We start from the raw sequence: 24188 nt of genomic DNA on the forward strand, positions 1-24188 counted from the left end.
AAGGGGCAGCTGACGTAGGGTGACCCCATAGGGTTTTCAAGGCAAGAGATATTAAGTGGTGGTTTGTCATTGTCTGCCTCTCCATAGCAACCCTTGTATTCCTTAGTGGTCTCCAATTCAGGTCTGAGCCTGCTTCGGCGGGGAGGGTGGGATATAAATAAAATATTATTATTATTATTATTATTATTATTATTATTATTATTATTATTATTATTATTATTATTATTATTATTATTATTATTATTATTATTCTGGCTGGGGCCAACTCTGCTTAGCTTCCAAGATCTGACGGGATAGGGCTAGCCTGGGCCATCCAGGTAAAGCTAGTTAGAGGCAGAATCTAAAAATTACCCAACATTACCATTAGGAGGAGCACAATCAGAAACGTAGTTCTCAGCCGGCTGACTAAAGTGGTTGCGGTCCATTCGATCACCCCGTTCATACCTTGCTCTCTTGTATGCATAGGTCAGGCTTTAAGGCATATCTGTGGGATGTATTGAAACTGGTTAATCCAGCACCACTGATCGCTGGGAATTGCAGTTCTGTAAGAGGTAGCAGTAGAGATTTCTGACCCATCATCTCTGAGAAGGGGCTGTAGCTCAGTGGCAAAACATCTGCTTGTCATGTAGAAGGTTCCAGGTTTAATCCCTGGCACATCCAATTAAAAAAATCAGGTAGCAGATGATGAGAAAGATACCCTGGTGAGTAATTGGTGTTCTGAGCAGACAATACTGACCTTGATGAACCTATGAGAGACAGTTTGGTGTAGTGGTTATGTTCGCGGACTCTTATCTGGGAGAACCAGGTTTGATTCCCCACTCCTCCACTTGCAGCTGCTGGAATGACCTTGGGTTAGCCATAGCTCTCATAGGAGTTGTCCTTGAAAGGGCAGCTGCTGTCAGAGCTCTCTCAGCCCCACCCACCTTACAGGGTGTCTGTTGTGGGGGGGGGGAAGGTAAAGGAGATTGTGACTGCTATGAGACTCTGAGATTCAGAGTATAGGGCAAGATATAAATCCAATATCTTCTTCTATGGTCTGATTTAGTGTAATCAGTTTATGTGTTCATTTCTCAGCTCCTTGCTGAACACCAGTGGACAGAAGGGATCTCAAATATATGCTGAGCCTCTACTTTTAAAGCCAACACTTTTAATTATGCTGAGAAGCCAGGGCATTGGTTAAAGGTGGGGCAGCCTTCCACCTTTAACTGACTCACCCCCATAGTGTGATGCGATGTTTTTCTAAATCAGTCCAGACCTAGTGAGGCTTCCAGCAGTGACCTTCTAGAATTCAGATTGCAATATCCAAATTAAGAAGTCTTAGCTTGACCTGTGAGCACAAATGCACACATGCCTAACCTTTGGGGATGATGGTTGTAATGCCATTAGCTTTACAATTTTACACAAGATTAGGCATGTAATTGTGTGTTAAATGGTGAACGTTGCCTTGGCTTGCCCTGCTAATGAATCAGGCCACATTAATGGATATCACAGATGCACAGCTCCAAGGCACCAGCATTGTATGACATAATGAAGTTCCCTTCTTCCATTAATGACTCCTCTGAACATTTGCACTGATCTAGCCCTTTGGCTATCAACTACCACATGCCATTGCTCTGATAAGGAACGCAAGGGGGAGGGAAGGTGTCTCAGTGGTAGAGGATCTGCTTGATAAGCAGAAGGTCCCAGATTCAATCCCCAGCATCTCCAACTAAAAAGGGTCCAGGCAAGTAGGCATGAAAAACCTTGAGGCCCTGGAGAGCCACTTCCAATCTGAGTAGACAGTACTAACTTCGATGGACCGAGGGTCTGATTCAGTATAAGGCAGCTTCATATGTTCAAGGTGCATTCTGCATTCTCTCACTTCTATTAACCTCTTTCATGGGGAGAAGGCCAAGAAACTTGGGAAGGTTCTTTCTTGTAGTGGAGGTGAACCGTATTCAGATTAAACCAGGGAAGGGCCATAGCTCAATGGCAGAGCATCGACTTGACATGAAGAAGGTCCCAAATTCAATCCCCAGCATCTTCTCTTTAAAAGATCAAGTAGAAGGTGATGTGAAAGACCCCTGAGCTGCTGCCAGTCTCAGTGGGCAATGCTAACATTGATAGACCAATCGTCTGAATAAGGCAGCTTCGTATGTTCAAATCTAGTGGTCTCCAGGGGCTTCATGTCTTCAAAGCAAGTGGTCTCTGTGGCTTACATGAGGGAGTAACCATAGAGACTAAATTCATGATGGGTCACGTCACCATGGAACTGGGCAACTCATGTGATTGGATGTTTGAGCTGTGTCTGAGTGGTGCGATGGCACTCATGATGGGTCTTTGTCTGGGTGTTTTGTATGAGGTCTGATGTTGCTATTACCTGTGTTCCTGCCTGGCTCATTGGAGCCTTTAGGACTGAGTTTGGGGACTCAGGAACAATGGGCAGAAGGATCCAAATCCCTGCTGCCCTCGTCCAATCCCAGGCCCCCTGCTGGTTCAAATGACCCAATGGCATCCTAGCACGGGAACCTTGAACTGTATAAAGTTGGCCCCATTGGCCCAGTTGAGCAGTCTTCTAGTTTATCCGTTACCATGCTGTAGCTAATAAAGAAACCTATGATCCCTGCAACTGCGTCTCCTCTCTGCATTGAACCCACTATCTTATAGGAACCCACTGTATTATAGCTCAGCAGCCAAATCTTCCATTCTTGATTTAGGTGTGGCAGAGACACCAGTGGCTCTCATAGATTTACATGAGGAGGATTCAGTCGGGAGATTTCCCCCCTACGCACACATTCTAAAGTGGTATGGTTCAGTGAAGGGATGAATTGCATGCTTTTTCCGAAGCACCAAATCTTCTATGGGAAACCTTTATAGAAGTATGGTAATATCTTGTCTCCGGCTGAGACAGATTGTGAAACTCCAACAGGGGAAAGAGAAAGAGTAAAAATGTAACACTGTAAGTAGGGATGAACGCGAACCAGTTCAAGAGCCAAAATTTGGCACAAACTTGGGTCTGTTCAGAGCCCCTGAACTGGTGTTCGGGAAAGGCTCATTTACTGGTACTTGGTTCAGCTGTTCAAGTAAGTGGTGCAGGGTGAGCCATTTAAATCGAGCAGCCAACAAGCAGACCCTCCCCACTGTTAGGCTGAAATGGCTGGCAGCCATTTCACTGGTCTGATTGGTTTCCCTCCGCTTCAAAGCAGGGGAGGAGCAAGGCCAACTGTACCCTGCTGAGGTGTCCCCTTCCCCAAGCCACACGCTCCCCAGGCTCCACCGTTAACATCTTCCCGTATTTCCCGACCCAGAGCTGGCAACCCTTGTGAGCCAACACCATTGTCTGAGTGGAGTGGCCCCTGCAGTGATGACCTGTGATACTGCAGTGGTCATTCAGCTTGGTTTGCTCCTGGACCATTCTGATTTCTCAATTTGCCCCAACTGGCTGGGCAGGGCAGTAGGACAGGGCTTTTTTTTTTTTAGCAGGAATGCACAGCAACGCAGTTCCGGCTGGCTTGGTGTCAGGGGGTGTGGCCTGATATGCAAATGAGTTCCTGCTGGGCTTTTTCTGCCAAAAAACCCTGTGTGAAACAATGGTGACATCATGGGGTGTGGCCTAATATGCAAATGAGTCCCTGCTGGGTTTTTTCCTCAAAAAAACCCTACAGTAGTGTATATATCCCATTAAGTCTAGCACAAATAGACTTCCCTTTTAGAGGGGTTGTTTTGGTTTTTCGTTCTTTTCCCTTTTTTGCCATCAAGTCACAGGGAGGGATGCCAGGTCCCTCTGGCCACTTGCAGGAGGAAAAGGGGGTAGGGTTGCCAGATCCAAGTTAGGAAACTCCTGGAGAGGACAGGGGCCACAGTGGGGTGCAATGCCATAGAGTCCAATCTCCCGAGCATCCATTTCCTCCAGGAGAACTGATTTCTATAGTCTGGAGATGAGCTGTAATTCCAGGGGATCTCCAGGTCCCACCTGGAGGCTGGCATCCTTAGCTGACTTACAGTAAGCCCCCCCCATAGGGCGAGAGGCATTAAGAGGCTGCTTGGCATTGCCTGCCTCCACATCACAACCCTGGTAGTTCTTGGAGGTCTCCCAGTGTCAACCTTGCTTAGCTTCCAAGATCTAATGAGATGAAGCGGGCCTGGGCTATGCATTCAAACCCAATTCAAGGTTATCTACTTCTTCCTTATCATACTTCTTCCTTACCATACACAGAACCTATCTGCACCTCTTCTGGATTCTGAGAACAAGTATATCCTGTTGCGTTTACTATTAAATTCAAGGTTTTTAAAATGTTGCCGTTTTCCAATGTGAGCAACAACAACGCTGATTGGCTGTGTAGAGAGACTTACATTTCCAGCATCCCACAATTCAGTAAACGTGGTGTATTTTGGCAGATGTTAAAGACCATCTGAGCAATTGATAAGCATTTGCTCTCATATTTGAGGTGACGGCTTTACCTCATTGAGCGGAGCATTATCACCATCTCCTCCATCAATTTTTGCCTTTACTGCAGCTATCAGTGTACTAGATGCCATGCAAAAAAAATCCATTTACGTTGACATGGCCCTATTACCTGCTCACAATATAATAAATTTTGTCCTAGCCCCATCTCCCCAGCTAGTGAAATGAGAGAGTTTGCTCAAACTATCGTTATCGTTGCCCTGACAGGCGCAAAGCAATTGAAGCACTATTCGGAATTGCATCGTATAAACTGTAATCTGGATATTTGCTGTCGGGCACTGTCTGAATATAAGCTAAATCACTGTTTCATGCAGCAACAGATTATCTACAGGTATGTTTAGGCTGCTTTACTTATAAATGCAGACCCATAAAGATTCAAGGAGAAATTCTCATTTCCAAACTCCCTCTTGGTTTTCCTTTCCCACCCCTTGGCAGCACCTGCAGCCTCTCCTCTACCTCCTTCTTCTCTCCCTGATCTTCAGCTTTCCCACCCCCTGGCAGACCCTCTCCTGTCACTTTCCCATCCACAGACCAACCTTGTTCTATTTCTCCTCCAGGACACTCTCCCTACTCCTCCATATTTCTGTTCCTCCCATTCAATTTTCCCTTTTCTGCTCTTCCCTGCTCCAGTTTTCCCTTCTCTTACTCATGTAATTTACCTTTTTAGCATGTCTCTCTTCTCTTCTCCCATATTGATTCTAGCATAGGTTTTGGGAGGGCTTTTTTTTTTTTTTTAAGAAAAATTAGTCCATACTCCCTGGTGCCAAGCCAGCATTCCTGCACAAAAAAAGTGCTGGGTTTTGGAGACTGACCAATTTCGCACGAGGCTTGTTCTGGGTGGAGAGCCCTTTCGATTGTGGTGCTTTGCTCCGTTTTTGCACAAGTTGCCCCAGAGCTGCGAATTGGCACGGTGCTCTTCCGCAGCAAGCAGAATCCTCTTCTAAGCAGTTTCTGCTTGCTGCAGGAGAATGGCGCGCCAACTCACAGCTCCGGGGCAACTTGTGTGAAAACGGAGCAAAGCACCAGAATCGAAAGGGCTCTCCACTCGGAACAAACCCTAGTGCGAAATCGGTCTGAGCGATATTGGGTGAGGGTTATCTAGCAATCCCAGAAAAGGCTGCCAAGAGCTGTGGCATACTCTTCTTAAAGAAGCAGAAGCAGCTTCTGTGGTTTGAGGGAGGGGTTATAATCCCCAACATTGTTTTACAGTTAATATGTTTCTGCAAACCTTAGGTTTATAGAAAAATCCTGCTGTCTTCCTTGTCCCATGATGTAGATATTTTGATCCACACTAGAAGGCCCAGATCTCTGAAAGAGTTAGGCCTGTTAGGGTTTAGATGTACTTTAGCAGAGTTGTGTGGAGAGAACCACACATAAACAAGCCAGGCAGACGGTTTAGCTTAAGAACAAAGTAGTTTACTTTTACTATGAGGAAAAGGGTTACTGGGATTTCTAGAAAACAAATAAGGACTCAATATCCTTTCTAGCTTCTAAGCTACATCTCGACTCTCTTGAGTCCAAACTCTAACTGCATGGAGATCTGAGGGCTTTAAACAAAGGGCAATAAAAACTGACCAAATGGTTTCCCCCAGACCACCTCCCAAATATATGGATTAGCCTATTAGGGCTTTGCTTCAATGGTCACTATACATATTGACACCTAGCCTGAGTGGGAAGTACGTGCACACATTTTCATTGGCTCTACCTCTCACTGGCTAAACATCAGCATGCATATACATTCATTTAATGAACTCATGACAACAGGAAGTGAAATTGCAATAGAAACCCAACAATCCCCTTCTCAAGTTCACAAACTGAAGTCATGAAGTTTCAACTTCTCTCTCAGGTGCTCAAACTTCTTCTTGGTGAGCGCCTTGGTCAAAACTTTACTTCAATCATTCCTTGTTGCTGCAACACCCTCACCTTGTGGTATCGTACAGAAATGTGCTTGGTCTTGCCTTTGACACTTTCACTCTTGATCAAACTTAGGCAAGGTGTGTTATCTTCAAACAGGGTTACTGGAATAGGCTCTTCTATTCCAAAGTCTCTCAGCAGGTGTAGGATCCATTCAAGCTCATTGCAGGCGCCTGCTGCAGAATCAAACTCAGCTTCCGTTGAGGACATAGCTACTATACTCTGCTTGCGACTTGTCCAGCTGATCAGGTTGCTTCCATAGAAAAACAGATGCCCACTAACTGATTTGCGTTCAGTAGTGTCTTCGGCCCAATCTGCGTCCATGTATCCAACCAATCTTGGGTCGTCATCAGCCGTAATTTTCAGTTTCAGGTCAGCTGTCCCAATAAGATACTTAACAAGTCTCTTCACTGCAATCCAATCATGATGATTAGGTGAGCTTGTCTTTCTGCTCAAGATTCCAACGCCTGCACTTATGTCAGGTCGGGTGATTTGAGCTAGATACAAAAGTTTCCCAATGGTCTCTCTGTACAGACCTTTAGAGGCACTCCATCTTCCAGCTTGAGGTAAGATGGGTCAAGTGGGAAACTTGCTCTCTTGATATCTTCCAGGCTCAGCGCCTTAGCAAGATTCAGGATTTTGGATTTTAGGTCAGGCCAACAAGGCCTGACCTAAGGTCACTCCAGCAGCTGCATGTGGAGGAAAGGGGAATCAAACTTGGTTCTCCCAGATAAGAGTCTATGCAGTTAACCACTACACCAAATTGGCTCTTAAAAAGAAGAGATTGGATTTATACCCTGCCCTTCACTTGGAGTCTCAGAATGGCTTGCAATCTCCTTCCTTTCCCCTCCCCACAACAGTCACCCTGTAAGGTGAGTAGGGCTGAGAGAGCTCTGACAGAAATTGCTCTTGAGAGAACAGCTATGAGAGAACTGTGGTTGACCCAAGGTCACTCCAGCAGCTGTATGTAGAAGAGTGGGGACTCAAACCCGGATCTCCCAGATTAGAGTCTGTGCCCTTAACCACTACACCAAATTGGCTCTCAAACTGGCCTATCTCATGGAGTTCTTGTGACGAGAAAATGTAGGAGGAGAGAACCATATGCACTGCCCTGAGCTGCTTGGATGAAGGGTGAAGTGTTTAAAAATGCTAGGAAAAGTGTCTGAAACTAACAAATTAAATTGCATGAATATCTGTACCTATATCTATATATCGTTTGTGTGGTTAATGCTCAGAATCCTTTCCCATTTTTCTTTGATTTTTGCAATCTCCAGTCCCAGATTATTGCCTTTGCCCCCCCCCGGGAGAAATATAAACCATTTTTAATAAGCCTTTGATAGTTTTATATTCTTCACAGGCTATTTCCAGCTTAATAAGATGCCTCCTAGTTACATTTCTTTGCATTTGAAGCAAGGAGTGCATAATTTGAAAATGTAGGGGAAACAGCAGATTTTGCCCCATTAAGTTAAGAATCCAGATCTCCTTAGATCATTTAGCATAGGGAAGAACATGAGCAAGGTGGAAATGACGCCAGTTGGCCTCCCCCATTTTTGTGAGCTTACGACTCTAATCGCAGGTTCTTTCTGTCTGTATAGGCTGTAACCTACATTTCTGCAGGGCACCGATCATATATTCAGAGTTTAGGCACATAAAATCAAATCAGACTTTCTGAGGGATTCACAGAGGTCAGAGACAGGGCCAGAGATTTAATTTTGACCCTCATTTGACAGGTAATGTCATTGGAATGGGACTAATACGTGGCCCCGTTTGGAAAAAAGTCACATCATCTGGGAAATCTAAAATGCCTCGGTTCTGACCTTTAAGAATCATGGAAGGGAGCTGCCAGTTCCCTCACAAATTATTGCACAGCTACCCCAGAGGTGGGTTGTAGGTAGGCAGGAGATGGGGGGCAGGGACTCGTGGGGGGAGGGAACAATCAGTAGTCCTCGCACAATGACATCACTTTTGGCCTGACCCAGAAGTGATGGCATTGCACTGATGCGATGCTCTAGCATTCATCCAAAACTTCTGTAGTTTAACCATAGAGTTTGGGGGAAATGCCACACCATAGTGTCACATGAGAACATCACTTTTAGGTCACACTGGAAGAAACAATTTATATCTGAGACTCCAATTCCCCCCCCCCCCACCTTTTCCCCAATTTTCCAACTGAGGGGCAAGAAGAAGAAGATGATATTGGATTTATGTCCTGCCCTATACTCTGAATCTTAAAGTCTCAGAGCAGTCACAATCTCCTTTACCTTCCCCCCAACAACAGATACCCTGTGAGGTAGGTGGGGCTAAGAGAGCTCTTACAGCAGCTGCCCTTTCAAGAACTCCTACAAGACCCAATGGCTGACCCAAGGCCAATCCAGTAGCTGCAAGTGAAGGAGTGGGGAATCAAACCTGGTTCTCCCAGATAAGAGCCCATGCACTTAACCACTACACCACTTCTCACCCCCAGTGAGAAGATGGGAACTCTACATGCAGCTAGATAACTCTCTATAAAACATTCAAACTCTAAATATGGGTAACTTAAAATATGTTTAGTAAAATAACACCTAATAGAAGAAGACTGCAGATTTATACCCCGCCCTTCTCTCTGAATCAGAGACTCAGAGCAGCTTACAATCTCCTATATCTTTTCTCCCCACAACAGACACCCTGTGAGGTGGGTGGGGCTGAGAGGGCTCTCACAGCAGCTGCCCTTTCAAGGACAACCTCTGCCAGAGCTATGGCTGACCCAAGGCCATTCCAGCACCTGCAAGTGGAGGAGTGGGGAATCAAACCTGGTTCTCCCAGATAAGAGTCCACGCACTTAACCACTACACCCAACTGGCCCTGGTTTGTATTTGGGTAGGAGATCACCAAGAAAGTCCAGTATTGTGGCACAGAGGCAGGCGATGGCAAATCACCTCTAAACGTCTCTTGCCTTAAATCCCCTGTGGCATCACAATAAGTCAGTGACTTGATGGCACTTTCTGCCACCAATGTTATAAGGGCTAGTCTGGTGTACTGGTTAGTGCTGGACTGGAATTCGGGAGACTTGAGTTCAAACTTCCACATAACCAGAAAGTCGGTTGAACTTGGTCCTGTCAATGTTTCTCTCAAGTTCACCTACCTAGCAGGGTTGTTGTGAGGATAAAAGCAAAGGGTGAAGAACTATGTAAGCTCTCCTGAGATCCTCAGAAGAAGAAGTGTGGGATAAAAATACAGAGATCATGTTAAAAACAAATGTCTGCTATTCCATTGCCTTTACGCTCATTAGCCAGAAAGGCGAGAACAATTTGCTTCTTGCTAAACCCCATGTTTTTCTCCATATATCATCTTTAGTGAAAGAGCTATTGCTTTGTTTAAAAAGAGAAGTTGAAAATCCAGGGAAGGCTTTTTCTACAAGAAAAGCCCAGTCGGATCTCATTGGCATATTAGGCCACACCCCCTGACATCACCGTTGTTTCACACGGAGTTTTTTGTAGAAAATGTCTAACAGGAACTCATTTGCATATTGGGCCACACACCCCTGATGCCAAGCCAGTGTTCCTACTTTTAAAAAAAAAAGCCCTGAGGAAAGGGCTTCAAGTAGGATAGTCTCTTAGTAGGAGTTTTGGTGGTGTTGGTGGGAAAGAGAGACGTAATCATTACCTGGGAGCTCATTGTGGCTCTTGGCAATCCTGTTACACCAAGTCCAAGGAATATCTGGGGACTTTGGGGGTGGAGCCAGGAGACTTTGGGGGTGGAGTCAGGAGATATTGTGGGTGGAGCCATAAACAAAGTTGTGACAAGTACAATTGAACTCCAAAGGGAGTTTTGGCCATCACACTTAAAGGAATCACACACCTTTTAAGTGCCTTACCTACTTTAGAAATAATGGATAGAGGCACCTTCTTTTGGGGCTCATAGAATTGAACCCCCTGGTCCAAACTTTTTGAAACTTGGAGAACATTTTGAGGAGAGTCATCAGATATATGCTGAAAATGTGGTGCCTCTACCTCAAAAAACAGCCCCTCCAGAGCCGCAGATGCCCCCAGATCAATTCTCCATTATACCCTATGCCTATGGGAATCAATCTCCATAGGGAATAATGAAATGTCCAGCAGACATTTCCTTCCCCCACCCCCATTTCTGACTACTATGAAGCAGGGGAGGGCCTGCTCCCACCTGGAGATTGGCATCTTCTCTACTCACGAGTTGCTGAACTTCCAACTTCTTTTGAGGAGAGGTACCAGATCCTATGCTGAAAATCTGGTGCCTCTACCTCAAAAGACCAGCCCCCCAAAGCCCCAGATAACCACAGATTGATTCTCCATCATACCCTCTGGAAACTGGTCTCCATACAGCAGCGTTTCCCATTTGCAGGGTTGTGACCCGGTACCGGGCCATGGAAGCCTCAATACCGGGTCACCAGGTGTGGCCCGACAGCCCCCTCCACCCTCCCCTCTCTATTTACCTTTGGCGCTGCATGCCGCACCACGCTCCAGCCCCTACCCCCCCCCCAAGCTGCCACCTGTAGCACTCATGCTACAGACACTGCATGCTGACCGGACACCCTCCCCCATCCCTCTCTGATGTTCAGAAACATCAGAGAGGGCAGGGAAAGCTCTTGGCCGGTGCACAGTATCTGTATCGGTCCCTGAGCGTCCTCCGCCCAGACCACGAGGAGAGAACCGGGCCACAGGGAGGAAAAGTTTGGGAAACCCTGCCATAGAGTATAATGGAGGGCCCACCCCACCCCCAGCCCTGCTTTCTGATAATGCTGAAGCAGGGGGGTGGGCCTCCTGCCCCCAACTGGGGATTGGGAACCCTACTACCACCTTTGCGCTTCAAAACAGTGTTGCTGTTATTGTTTTGAGGGTAAAGACAATGTACATGCATGTGAATAGTTGTCGATGCCCCCAAGCAAAAAGGAAATATTCTAAGCAGAGGATCAGGGGGTGGGGTGGGGGGGTTGATAGTAATTGCCAGTTAGTGGAGCTCACGGAAGATGGATTCCGAGGAGGTGGCTTGCATTTGGCAGAGACGTAGTGGGAGCTTGTCCCAGGCATCGAGTGGGGGGAGACATATGAAAGGTAGCACAAAGCAAAGAGTGGGAGAAAATGAAAGGAACCTTTAAGAAGAGACACTATTACGGGCAATAAAGAGAACAACAATGGAATGTAGGTGGGAATTAACTGGAGGCCAGCTGGGGAGGGCGGGAGAATCCGTCTGCTTTTCAGCTTGCGCTGACTGCTCATTGCAGCATAAAAAGAAGCCCTGCAGGATGAGGCCAAGGGCCCATCTAGAACCCAGCTAGAAACTTCTGGAAGTTTTCAAAAAGGGTATTGCCTGTTGTTTGGATACCTAGCCTGTCTACTTTTTGAAAGTGGGGCTGTTCATAAGCACAAAGAAGCCATGTTCTTGGTGCTTGTGGGAGGGACACAGTGGGAGGGCTTCTAGTTTCCTGGCCCCACCTCCTTGGTTTTTTGGCCACTGTGTGACACAGAGTGTTGGACTGGATGGGCTATTGGCCTGATCCAACATGGCTTCTCTTATGTTGATGTTGGATCAGGCCAGTGGTCCATCCAGTCCAACACTCTGTGTCAAACAGTGGTTAAAACCCAGGTGCCACCAGGCGGTCAACCAGTAGGGCCACTTGTTGCCATTGTAAACCCATTGATTGTAAATTTGCCCCGTCCACTTGTAAAACAGCCCAGGTTGCTGGCCCTCCTCACCATATCTCGTGGCCATGAGTTCCACAAGTTAAGGATGTGTTGTGTGCTGAAGTACTTCCTTCCTTCTCTCCCGGACCTCCCACCCATCAGTATGAAAGGAACCTTGGGCCAGTCATTGGGGGATTCATCTGCAGCAGAATAGAACAGGCAAGAATGCCAGTCATTCCTAAACAGAAAGGATGGGAGAAGCAAGAAAATATTGGGTGAAGTTATATGTCTGGTTAGACACTTAAGATTCTTTGGTGTGAACTCTTATCTTCTATCTCCTGTAACACATGTTATGATAACATATATATATATATATGTGTGTGTGTGTGTGTGTGTGTGTGTGTATTAGAAATGTAAGTTTAAACAGATAATTCAAATGAAGACTTGCAGTCGCTAAAATATTTCATTTAGATCTTAATGATATAGTTTCAAACGATAATAACATCTGATAATACCGGTTTGCAAGGAAGCATTTGCATGCAGATTAAATTGTACTAGTATTGATTTTTGTATCTCTAATTTTCTACTTCCCTTTCCACTGTTACCTTTATTTTTCTGGAAAACTAATAAAAACTCTTTATACACGAGGATGGGAGAAGCAAACTGAATCAGTGATTAGTTTCAGCTTGGCATCTGTAAACTCTTGTATACGTGAGGGAGACAGTATGGTGTAGTGATTAGAGTGTTGGAGCTGGGAGACCCAAGTTCAAATTCCTCGCTCTGCCTTGAAAGCTTGCTGGGTGACCTTGGGCCAATCACTTTCTCTCAACCTCACTTACCTCAAAGAGATTGATGTGGGTATAAAATGGAGGACAGGAGACTGATATAAGCTGCTGTGAGTCCCCACTGGGGAGAAACATGGGGTATAAATGAAGCGTGGCTCCTTTAAACGTGATGGCCAGAACTCCCTTTGGAGTTCAATCATGCTTGTCACACCCTTGTTCCTGGCTCCACGCCAAAAGTCCCCAGATGTTTCTTGAATGGGACTTGGCAACCCTCTTGGGTAGTGGTGAGCGGGGTATAAAAACCAACTCTTCTTCTCCTCCTCCTCCTTTCATTTCCTCCTTCTCCCTTCTTCCTTCTTCTATTAGTCTTCCTAATGGCTACCACTGTGCTGCAGTGGTCTGTTCTCCCACATGTGTATACCCACAATGCAGTTCTGCTTTACTTTGAGTGTGAGAGAGGAATGGACCTCTAGAAATCCAGAACACGAACCAGGCAGAAGAGGCTGCTGCTCTGCAGCTGTCTAAGCGACAGACGTGGCCTCTGGGTCAGCAGTTGGCAAGCCTCACTGGCAGTATAACTCTTAAGGATGGGACTAGACCATGATGCCCCGGGCAATCAAAGTTAATCCATGACCGAGATGCATTTCCTCTAGTTGTCCCTGTTGAAGACATTGGATTTATATTTATATCCCGCCCTCCACTCAAGAGTCTTAGAGCGGCTCACAATCTCCTTTATCTCCCTCCCCCACAACAGACACCCTGTGAGGTGGGTGGGGCTGAGAGGGCTCTCACAGCAGCTGCCCTTTCAAGGACAACCTCTGCCAGAGCTATGGCTGACCCAAGGCCATTCCAGCAGGTGCAAGTGGAGCAGTGGGGAATCAAACCCGGTTCTCCCAGATAAGAGTCTGCACACTTAACCACTACACCAAACTGGCTGACAAAGAAGACAGCTTAATATCAGTGGAGCCTCCTGCAAGGAAAGAGAAAGGTTACCGTCTTTTGCAGAAGTGATGCGTGGGATGCCAGTTTTAAAATGTCGTTATTGCTACTTCTTGCCCGTCTCCAGGTTTCACCTGCCTCCGGGGCTCTAGATGCTAAGCGACTCGTGTTTAGGAAAGAGTAACTCTGCAAGGAGCCCCGTGGCACAGAGTGGTAAAGCTGCAGTACTGCAGTCTGAGCTCTCTGCTCACAACCTGAGTTTGATCCTGGCAGAAACTGGGTTCAGGTAGCCGGCTCAAGGTTGACTCAGCCATCCATCCTTCCGAGGTCGGTAAAATGAGTACCCAGCTCGCTGGGGGGGAAGTGAAGGTGACTGGGGAAGGCAATTGCAAACCACCCCTCTGCCGTGAAAACGTTGTGATGCGATGTCACTCCAGAGTCAGAAACAACTGGTGCTTGTGCAGGGGACTACCTTACCTTTACCTTTTTAACTCTGCCTAGGATTGTACCGTTAATTTGCTTACCTGGAGTGAGGCACATCTTGTGTGCAAATGCTTGTATATGCTTGTAAAAGGATGCGCATGGATTATTTTTTTTAATTCTCTTGCATTCCTTCCCTTCTGTTGCTCTGTACGTTCTTATTCAGCAAATACTGCTGAATGTGTTTGAGTTGTCGCTGTTCTAGGGTAGGTTAAAACAGATGTATTCTCAGATTAAACACTGTATTAAGCATTCTTCTGAGGGGGGGTTGTAAAAGTAAATTTCAGAAGCCTCTTCTGGGGACTTTTCCATCATGCCTTTTTGATCCGTTCTTTTGATTTTTTTTTCAAATCCCTTCTTTTAATTGCTCTGCCTTTATTGTTTTCTTTGCAGAGAACATACAGTCTCATGAACAGTTGTTTGTGGTGAGGGGGGAGTGACGCAAGACCTTGCGTCCTGTTTTGTGATGATTTGGCTGAACCAGACAAAATTGGAATTGTGGATAAAGTCATCCCATTGAATATTTTACAGTGCTTCTGCAGCAGTTCCCTTCCAGTACCGATAAACTCTTACCGGCCTAGCAGATTAATATATTTAAGCTGCAGCAGAGAGCCAGTGTGGTGTTGTGTGTCAGATGGGGATTCTGGGAGACCCAAATTCAAATCCTCGTCTCTGCCATGGAAGCTCACTGGGTGGCCTTAAGCAGAGTTACCAGATTCCCCTTGGCCAGCAGCAGGGGGCAGGAGGACATGGAGACCAGTTCTCCCAGAATTATGACTGTGGGGTAGTAGTTCAGAGTGGTGGCCTCTGATCTGGGAGAACCAAGTTTGATTCCCCACTCCTCCACATGCAGCCAGCTGGGTGATCTTGGGCCAATCATAGTTCTCTCAGAGCTGTTCTCTCAAGAGCAGTTGTCTCACTCTCAGCCCCACCTCCCTCAGAGGGCGCCTGTTGTGAGGAAAAGGAAGGAAGGAGATTGTAAGCCGCTCTGAGACTCCCAAGTGAAGGGTGGGGTATAAATCTAACTCTTCTTCTTCTAGGGCTGCCAGCTCCAGGTTGGGAAACTCCTGGATATTTGGAACTGGAGCCTGGGGAAGGCAGGGACCTCATCAGGGTACACGGCCATAGAGTCCACCCTCCAAAGCATCCATTGGGCACTGATCTCTGCAGTCTGGAGATGAGCTTTAATTCCAGGGGATCCTCTGGGCCCACCTAGGGCCTGGCATCCCTAAGGCCAACCACAAGTTCTCAGCCGGGTGTACCTGTTGTTGTGAGCCAATGGCGGAAGGGAGATCAATGGTCTAAGCCACTTTCATTGAAATCTTAAGAGCACTTTCTGCTCTTTTAGAGTCCCCACTGGGACCCAAAGCAGGAGAGAAAGAAAGAAACGGAAGGGCAGCTGTTTTATAATAAATATGATCAGATGCACTGTCGGATAAAGCCTTCCTTGTGTGCGTTTTTAAAACCAATTAGAGAGATACGGTCAGTCTGCTAACACGCCCTGCTCCAGACGTCGCTGAAAACCCAGCAAGAAGAGAGCGGTTGGTGAGACTGTAGTAGGTGAGAGGACCGGTAATGGCTTAGGCACAGACCCACAGGGTGAAGAGAGGGTCCTTCAAGAACCCAGGAGTGTCCTTGTTGAATGGCACACAGAGATGTGGTCGGGGAGCAACAGAGAAGGGGGGAAGCAAACTGGCTCTAATGTTGACATGGACTGTCTCAATAAAGCTCCTGCTCAAGTAGCCTTGGCTGGCCCAGTCACGTTGCCAAGGCCCCCAAAGCAGGGCCAATCAGAGGCCTAGCCCAGAGACGGACTTTAACCACCGTTTTAATTCGCCGGCAGGTCTGGAAACAGATCGGTGCGTTCTCATCATGCGAGGAGGGGGGGGCTATAATTGCTTGAAATCTTACAGTTGCTTAGAGCAAATGTATACACAGAGGCCTCTTTCGGGAAGCAGCAGGGGGGAAAAGGCCTGTGAGGAGAAAAGGACAAGCTCAGGAGTTTTATATTTAACCATTATTGGGCATGCTCTGGGACTGAAACCGGTAACTTGAAAAGGCAGAGGAAAGAAGGTTTTATTAAGTCTGACAGAAGCGGGAGGGAAGCAAGGAGAAGAAGGGAAGGGAGAAAAAAAAAGAGCTGAAGATAATTTAATGTCAAGCGAACCTCCTGGAAGGGAAGGGAAAGGTCATTCCTGTTGTTTTGCATATCACCTGGAACCATCTGAACGCCTCTCTCTGTGGAGCTGGGCCTACACAGCATTTGAAGAGCGAATCAGAATCTGGTGTTGAGACCTAATGGACGGAAGGTGGCCCAGCAGGTTTCCAGCACGTGGTGATGAAGGCTGTCCCTTTCCCCCTAGGTCCTACCGTCATCCCTCCAGGACCTCCACGGAACGGAGAGACAGCGGAGATCAGTCCTCTAAGATGTTCATTTGGACCAGCGGCCGAAGCTCCACGTCGTATAGGCATGACGAGAGAAGGTACGTGGCGCCTGGGTGGCTTCACCCTGCAGCTGACTTCTGTGGTGCCTGCTGGCCTAACTAGCACTCCCTGTTCAACGGATAGGATGCTGAGGGTGGAGGAGGAACTGGGTTTTGGGGTCCTGAAATTGTAAGCACCTATTGACTAGTACCAGTGGGGTCAAAGGAGGTCTGGGAGACTTTTGTTTCATCCATGCTCACATTTTGGGGAGGAGAAGGGTTTTAAATTTTGACTGTCATCCAGAGAGGCCAAACTCTTTCTGTACCACTATTGCAGGAGCAGTTTTCATCAGTCAAAAGGACTCCCAGACATTAGCAAAATTGCCCATTCCCATATAGCATTGCCCCCACCGTTCCAGAAATACATTTTTCCTCTCAGAGGGATTTTTGTGACCTGTTTTTGTTGTTTGGCAGGGCATCTGTTTTGCTCCACCCTCCCCTTCCCAAACACTGTCAGTATCTCTGTCACCAACTGGCACTTTATAACTTGAATGACATTTGCATAGTAGTGATAAGTGTTAAAGAACTACCACTGTTTGAATCTCATCTACAATCACTCAAAGAGATATGGATTTCTTGCTAGGCCACGGTGACCCATCAGGAAAAATACCTGCGTTGACCTGATCCACCCCACGTTGTATTTCAGAAGACAGGTCCACCTGGCAAACCTAGATCCCAGAGAGTCCATCCTTTGAAGGCTGTCATTTTCTTCAGGGAAAATGATCTTTGGAGTCTAGGCCAGGTCTGGTTTTTCCCCTCAAAAAACCCTGTCCTGTTCCCTCAAACTATGTATGGCTTCCTAGCCCTGACATGGAGGCAGGGAATACCCCCCTCTAAAAACATGAAACCCCCACAAGATATAATGAAATATATAAATCCCGATACAATGCAAAGCACTAGATTATGTCCAGAATCGATAGTGCCTTCATTTTTTTTGGTGACATATAGCACTAGCTGAGCGAACACAAGCGACCACGGAGGTAGTAATCTCGCTTAATTGTATTCAGCCATTGATTTTATAACAGTTAGCAATTACACAGCAGCAGAGGAAAACAAGAGTATTTGAAAAACGTTTAAAGTTTCCAGCAGGGCAAAAGCATCAAGCATGATTTGGCAAGCCAGAGATCTGGCAAGAGAAAATCTGGGACCTCCCAAAATTGCCGGAAAATAGAAGATTTTTAAAGAAACCATGTAAAAAAATGCTCAGAGGAGATTCTGGGGATGCACTGAGGGTTTCCAAGATTGCATTTCCCTTCCTCCTACAACCCAGCGAAAAGCTACAAAAAATTCAAGGGATCCATCAGCATAGATTCTGAAGCAAGGCATGAAACTACAGTGGAAAGAGGATATTAAGCCAGCTCGGATGTGCATGTCAGTGAGCTTGTGTGGGTGCATGGTTGTTTCTGTGCCCTAGCTGGAAAAGCTAGAGTCACTTTCTCTCTATCACACACACAGACATGTTAAACTAATGTGATTTCTGTTTAAATCATAATCGCAAGCAATGGCAAATCTAGGGGTCAAAAAATGCACCTGTCCATTAATTCTCAGTTTAGATGCTTGAACCTTGAACCCGCCCCCAGCCTGGTAGGGATCCAAAAACACAAAAAATCAGGCCAGGTATAGATAGGGGTAGGGGTTTTTTTGTAGAAAAAGCCCAGAAGGAACTCATTTGCATATTAGGTCACATCCCCTGATGGCAAGCCAGCTGGAACTGTGTTCCTGTGTGTTTCTGCTCAAAAAAAAAAAAAAAGCCCTGAGGAAAGGGCATCAATCCAGCACTCTGTGTCACACAGTAGCCAAAACCCAGGCGCCATCAGGAGGTCCATCAGCAGGGCCAGAACTCCAGAAGCCCTCCCACTGTTGCCATCCCAGCACCAAGAATACAGAGCATCACTGTCCTAGACATAAGAACATAAGAGAAGCCATACTGGGTAAGGCCAATGGCCCATCCAGTCCGACACTCTGTGTCACACAGTGGCCAAAACCCAAATGCCATCAGGAGGTCCACCAGTGGGGCCAGAGCTCCTGAAGTCTTCCCAGTGTTGCCCCCACAACCACCAGGAATACAGAGCATCACTGCCCCAGACATAGTGTTCCCTCTATACCTTGTGATTAATAGCCACTGGTGGGCCTCTGCTCCAAATGTTTATCCAATCCCCTCTTGAAGCTGCCTATGCTTGTAGCTTTCCCCACTTCCTGCAGCAGTGAATTCCACATTGTAATGACTTTTTGGGTGAAGAAGGATTTCCTTTTACCTGTTCTAAACCTACTGGTCCTCCACTGCAGTATACTGGAATGTCACCACCTCCGGAAACCTCCCATTGGTGTTCAGCACTGGACTCTCAACCCTAGTAGGAGAGGAGGAAAGGGGAGAAACTGCAGGCACTGCCAGAGATGCAAAATGGAAAAGCCAAAGGGAACAAGGAAAAGGGGAAATGAGATTCCTCCCTTCAATCCGCAAGTCTTCACGGGACACCCACACTCATCCACACACACACGCGCGCGCGCACACACACACACGTGAACAATTAATCCTGTGAGCCCAATCAAAGTATGCATCTACAGAGAGGGCTACCCGCTGCACCCCTGCATGATTTATTGCTCTGGTCTTGCTTGCTTCCTAGCAGCCTCTTCTGGGGCTTTTCCATCATGCCTGGACACTTCATTTAAATCCCTTTCCCCTTATTGTTTCCTTTGTACTGAACTTCCAGCCTGGTTAAGAGTTTTGGGGACATGCCAGAACTTGTGTATTGTTTGGGGACAGTTTGGTTGAACTTAACACAAAAGGCATTCCATGGAGTTTCTTTTTGGAGTTATGGATAAGTGCATCCAATGGAATATTCAAAAAGAGAGAGAGAGAGAGAGAGAGAGAGAGAGAGAGAGAGAGAGAGCAGGGCTACTACACTAGGTCCCTTTCCTCTACGGTTCAATTCTAACCCATCTAGCAAATGGAGCTGAAGGTATTGGAATAGCATTTCTTCTGCAATAAGTACAACCAGATTCGTTGTCTGATTGAAAAAAGAAAAGCACAGCATAAAGTCAGTCTACTAACATAGCTTGCTTCAGAAAACCCAGCTAGAACCAGGTTTTTTGGGGTTTTTTAGTAGTAGAAATGCCCAGGAATGCAGTTCTGGCTGTCTAGGCATCAGGGGGTGTGGCCTAATATGCAAATGAGTTCCTGCTGGGCTTTTTCTACCCAAAAAAAGCCCTGGCTAGAACAGAGCATCTCAACAGCACTGGTGAGACTGTTGCCGGGAGAAAGGATCCGGTAGGAGCTTAGGCAGAGCCCCTTGGGTTGAGGAGAGGGTCATTCAAGGACACTCTGGTGAGTGGCACAGAGATGTGGTTGGGGAGCACCAGAGAAGGAGAAGCAAGCAGTCTTTAACGTTGGCACTGAACGCCTCAATAATTCCGATCCAAGTTGTCATGGAGGAGCCGGTCACGTTGGCAAGGCCCCCAAAGCTGGGCCAATCAGATGGCCAGGAAGAAGAGGGACTTTAACTACTGCTTGACTTGGCAAACAAATCAGCATGTTCAGGGTGGGTATTTGAAATCTCAAGAGGAAGTATAAACAGGCTGGGAGGGAGGAGGAGAAAGACCTGCAGGGCGAAGGTTTCTTTAACCATTATTGGGCAAGGTATGCAAGTGAAACTGGTACTTTAAAGAACACAGTGGGCAGCTGTGTTGGTCTGAAGCAGTAGAACAAAGTAGGAATCGAGTGCACCTTTAAAACAAAGACCAATAAAGTTTTATTCAGAACGTAAGCTCTGATTCAGAGCGTAAGGTCTGATGAAGTGTGCTTGGAGCACACGAAAGCTTACATTCTGAATGAAACTTTGTTGGTCTTTAAGGTGGACTTGACTCCCACTTTGTTTTAAAGAACACAGTAAAAGGTCATCCTTCGCGCACTCAAGGGAACTGGCTTTCACCCAACCAGATGCCCACAGTTATCAATCTGTTAGTCTTTAGGATACAGTAAGAATTCTTTTTTGTTTTCTTGGCCCCCGTAGAGAATGTTTGTGGCCATGACCTTGCCCCTTCCAACATTGCATCATCAGCCTGAAGTCAAGAAAACACATTGCATATTGCTCCAATTTCTGTATACTCTGTCCCCAGTTTGTATGATGGAGGAATTAAGGAACACTTTGGTGTAGTGGTTAAGTGTGCGGACTCTTATCTGGGAGAACCCGGTTTGATTCCCCACTCCTCCACTTGCAGCTGCTGGAATGGCCTTGGGTTAGCCAAAGCTCTCACGGACTCTTATCTGGGAGAACCCGGTTTGATTCCCCACTCCTTCACTTGCAGCTGCTGGAATGGCTTTGGGTTAGCCAAAGCTCTCACAGAGCTTGAAAGGGCAGCTTCTAGGAGAGCTCTCTTAGCCCCACCCAGCTCACAGGGTGTCTGTTCTGGGGGGAGGAAGATAAAGGAAACTGTGAGCCACTCTGAGATTCGGAGTGGAGGGCGGGATATAAATCCAATATCATCTTCTTTTTCTACCTCAAAGACGTGTGTTCTAAAGGCATTCATGCTTGTGCCCATTTCCACCAAAATCCCATTTCAGGCATCCATTCTCCCCCCTCCCCCCATGTGTGTGACCTTTGTGCAACTGAGCATCAGGGCAGAAGCCCCACATCCCATAGTGAAAGAACACAGAGGTGCCACCCAATGTTTCCTCTAAGCTGAGTTAGCGGAAGCTAGCTCACAGATTTTTAGCCACCAGCTCACACATTTTTGTCTTAGCTCAGGAAAATTAACCCCAGAGCACAATAATTTATGCAGGGTTATCAAGTCCAATTCAAGAAACATCTGAAAACTTTGGGGGTGGAGCCAGGAGACATTGGAGGTGGAGCCAGAAGCAAGGTTGTGACAAGCATAATTGAATTCCAAAAGGAGTTCTAGCCATCAAATTTAAAGGGACCGCACATGTTTTAAATGCCTTCCCTCTATTGGAAATAATGGATAGGGGCACCTTCTTTTGGGGCTCATAGGACTGGACCCCCTTTTGAAACTTGGAGGACATTTTGGGGAGAGGTACTGAATGCTAAGCTGAAAATTTAGTGCCTCTATCTCAAAAAATGGGGGCCCCCCAGAGCCCCAGATACCCGCAGATTGATTCTTCATTATACCCTATGGGAATCAGTCTCCATAGGGAATAATGACATGCCAAATAGACATTCCCCCGCCCCCTACTTCCTGATGACCCTGAAGTGGGGGGAGGGCCTCCAGACCGGGGGATCCCCTGCCCCAACCTGGGGATTGGCAACCCTGTGCAGTAGCTCACAACTTGTCTTAGCAGTAGTATGTGCAAAAAGGATCTAAGGGTCTTAATGGATCATACGCTGAACATGAGTCAACAGTGTGATGCAGTGGCTAAAAAGTCAAATGCAATTTTGGGCTGCATCAACAGAAGTATAGTGTTCAGGTAACGTGATGTGATGGTATCACTTTGTTCTGCGCTGGTAAGGCCTCACCTGGAGTATTGTGTTCAGTTTTGGGCACCACATTTTAAGAAGGATATAGACAAGCTGGAATGGGTCCAGAGGAGGGCGATGAAGATGGTGAGGGGTCTGGAGACCAAGTCCTATGAGGAAAGGTTGAAGGAGCTGGGGATGTTTAGCCTGGAGGGGAGGCGGCTGAGAGGTGATATGATTACCATCTTCAAGTACTTGAAGGGCTGTTATATAAAGGATGGTGTGGAATTGTTTTCTGTGGCCCCAGAATGTAGGACCAGAACCAATGGGCTGAAATTAAATCAAAAGAGTTTCTGTCTCAACATTAAGAAGAACTTCCTGGCCGTTAGAGCGGTTCCTCAGTGGAACAGGCTTCCTCAGGAGGTGATGTGCTCTCCTTCCATGGAGGCTTTTAAACCGAGGCTAGATGGCCATCTGGCAGTGATGAAGATCCTGTGAATTTAGGGGCAGGTGTTTGTGAGTTTCCTGTATTGTGCGGGCGGGGGGGGGTGGACTATATGACCCTGGAGATCCCTTCCAACTCTATGATTTTATGTTTCTATGATTCTAACTTCAATGACAGTAGCTCACAAATTTAATACCAGTAGCTCACAAAGTAGAATTTTTGCTCACAAGACTCTGCAGCTTAGAGGGAACATTGGTGCCACCCCAGTCCAGCACCATAAAGAGGTGATTCTCAGCCAGCAATGTACAAAGTCAGTGCTGTCTCAGCATTCCAAAGAGTTCCTGCTGTTCCCTCTAACTTCTTTACATGCTTTTCTTTTGTTTGCTTATCCATGTGCTCGCTCACATCTCTAGAACGCCCCTTCCTGACCATGCAAGGTAAGTATCAGCATCAGAATGAATAGATCCAAGGATAAATAGAGTTAAAGCAGTTAACCAACCCCAACTGCAAGGATCCCGACCTCAACCCCCTGGCCTTTTCCCACCTTCCTAAAGCCAAGCCTGTTCAAAAGATTTTGCCGAGACTTAGAAAGCACTGACAAGGGTACAGTTTTGGAGCATCCCACAGTTTTGAAATTGGGGTGGTCTCCATTAAGAGCTTTTTTCCAACCACTATTAGCTTGGCATGTGGCTAAATACAAAGAACTCTCAGAGAGCAGGTTTGGTGTGGTGGTTAAGAGCATGGACTCTAATCTGGGAAAACCAGGTTTGATTCACCTCTCCTCCACATGCAGCCAGCTGAGTGATCTTGGGTCAGTCACAGTTCTCCCAGAGCTGTTCTCACAAGTTTCTTTTTCTCAGAGCTCTTAGTCCTACCTACCTCAGAGGGTGTCTGTTGTGGGCAGGGGTGGAATTCTAGCAGGAGTTCCTTTGCATATTAGGCCACACACCCCTGATGTAGCCAGTCCTTCAAGAGCTTACAAAAAAGAGACTTGTAAACTCTTGGAGGATTGGCTACATGAGGGAGGCAAATGAGCTCCTGCTAGAATTCTACCCCTTGTTGTGAGGAAAGGAAGGGAAGGAGATTGTAAACTTCTCTCAGACTCCAAGTGAAGGGTGGGGTATAAATCCAGTCTCCTCCTCCTCCTCCTCCTTCAGAAGATAGTTAGAAGAGAGCTGAAACTGATTTGATAGAGGTTTTTGTTTCCCAAAAGGGACACCCAGGCTAGTATTTGGATGGGAGACCACCAAGGAATACCAGGGTTGCAGTGCAGAGGCAAACAATGGCAAAGCACCCCTGAATGTCTCTTGCTTTGAAAACCCTAAGGGGTCACCATAGATCAGCTGCAACTTGATGGCAAAAAAATGAAAAATGACTTTCTCATCCACCCTCTAAAATGCTACTGGCTCTTAAACATTGATGGGAGAGTCCTGGGTTGGACTCAAAGCACCACCAGTAGCACAAAAATGGCAGAGCAAGACTTCCAGGCCTTTTCCCAGCCTTTCTGCTCTCTCTTCCAAAGTTCTGTTCCCAGGAGCTAAGGGATCCTCAGGAACAGCATAAGTGGGGAGTAGTGAGAGGCCTTGGCTTTGGGGAGGGGCCATAGCTTGGTGGTAGAGCACCTGCTTGGCATGCAGAAGTTCCCAGATTC

The 24188-nt window shown here is 46.7% G+C and overlaps 1 protein-coding gene across 3 annotated transcripts in view; it reads left to right on the plus strand.

Annotated features, from left to right (window-relative positions):
- The window catches only part of LOC132574231 (calcium-activated potassium channel subunit beta-2), a 167824-nt gene that overhangs the window by 104285 nt on the left and 39351 nt on the right, over positions 1–24188 (plus strand). For 2 of the 3 annotated variants that reach the window (XM_060242539.1, XM_060242540.1), the window contains exon 1: positions 16339–16681. In XM_060242539.1, the coding sequence (XP_060098522.1) occupies positions 16497–16681 (185 nt within the window). In that variant the 5' untranslated portion in view covers positions 16339–16496. Of the gene's footprint in view, positions 1–16338; positions 16682–24188 lie in introns of those variants that run through there. The other variant, XM_060242541.1, reaches the window with a different exon arrangement.

This window comes from Heteronotia binoei, chromosome 6, assembly GCF_032191835.1.
Source record: "Heteronotia binoei isolate CCM8104 ecotype False Entrance Well chromosome 6, APGP_CSIRO_Hbin_v1, whole genome shotgun sequence".
NCBI lineage: Eukaryota > Metazoa > Chordata > Lepidosauria > Squamata > Gekkonidae > Heteronotia > Heteronotia binoei.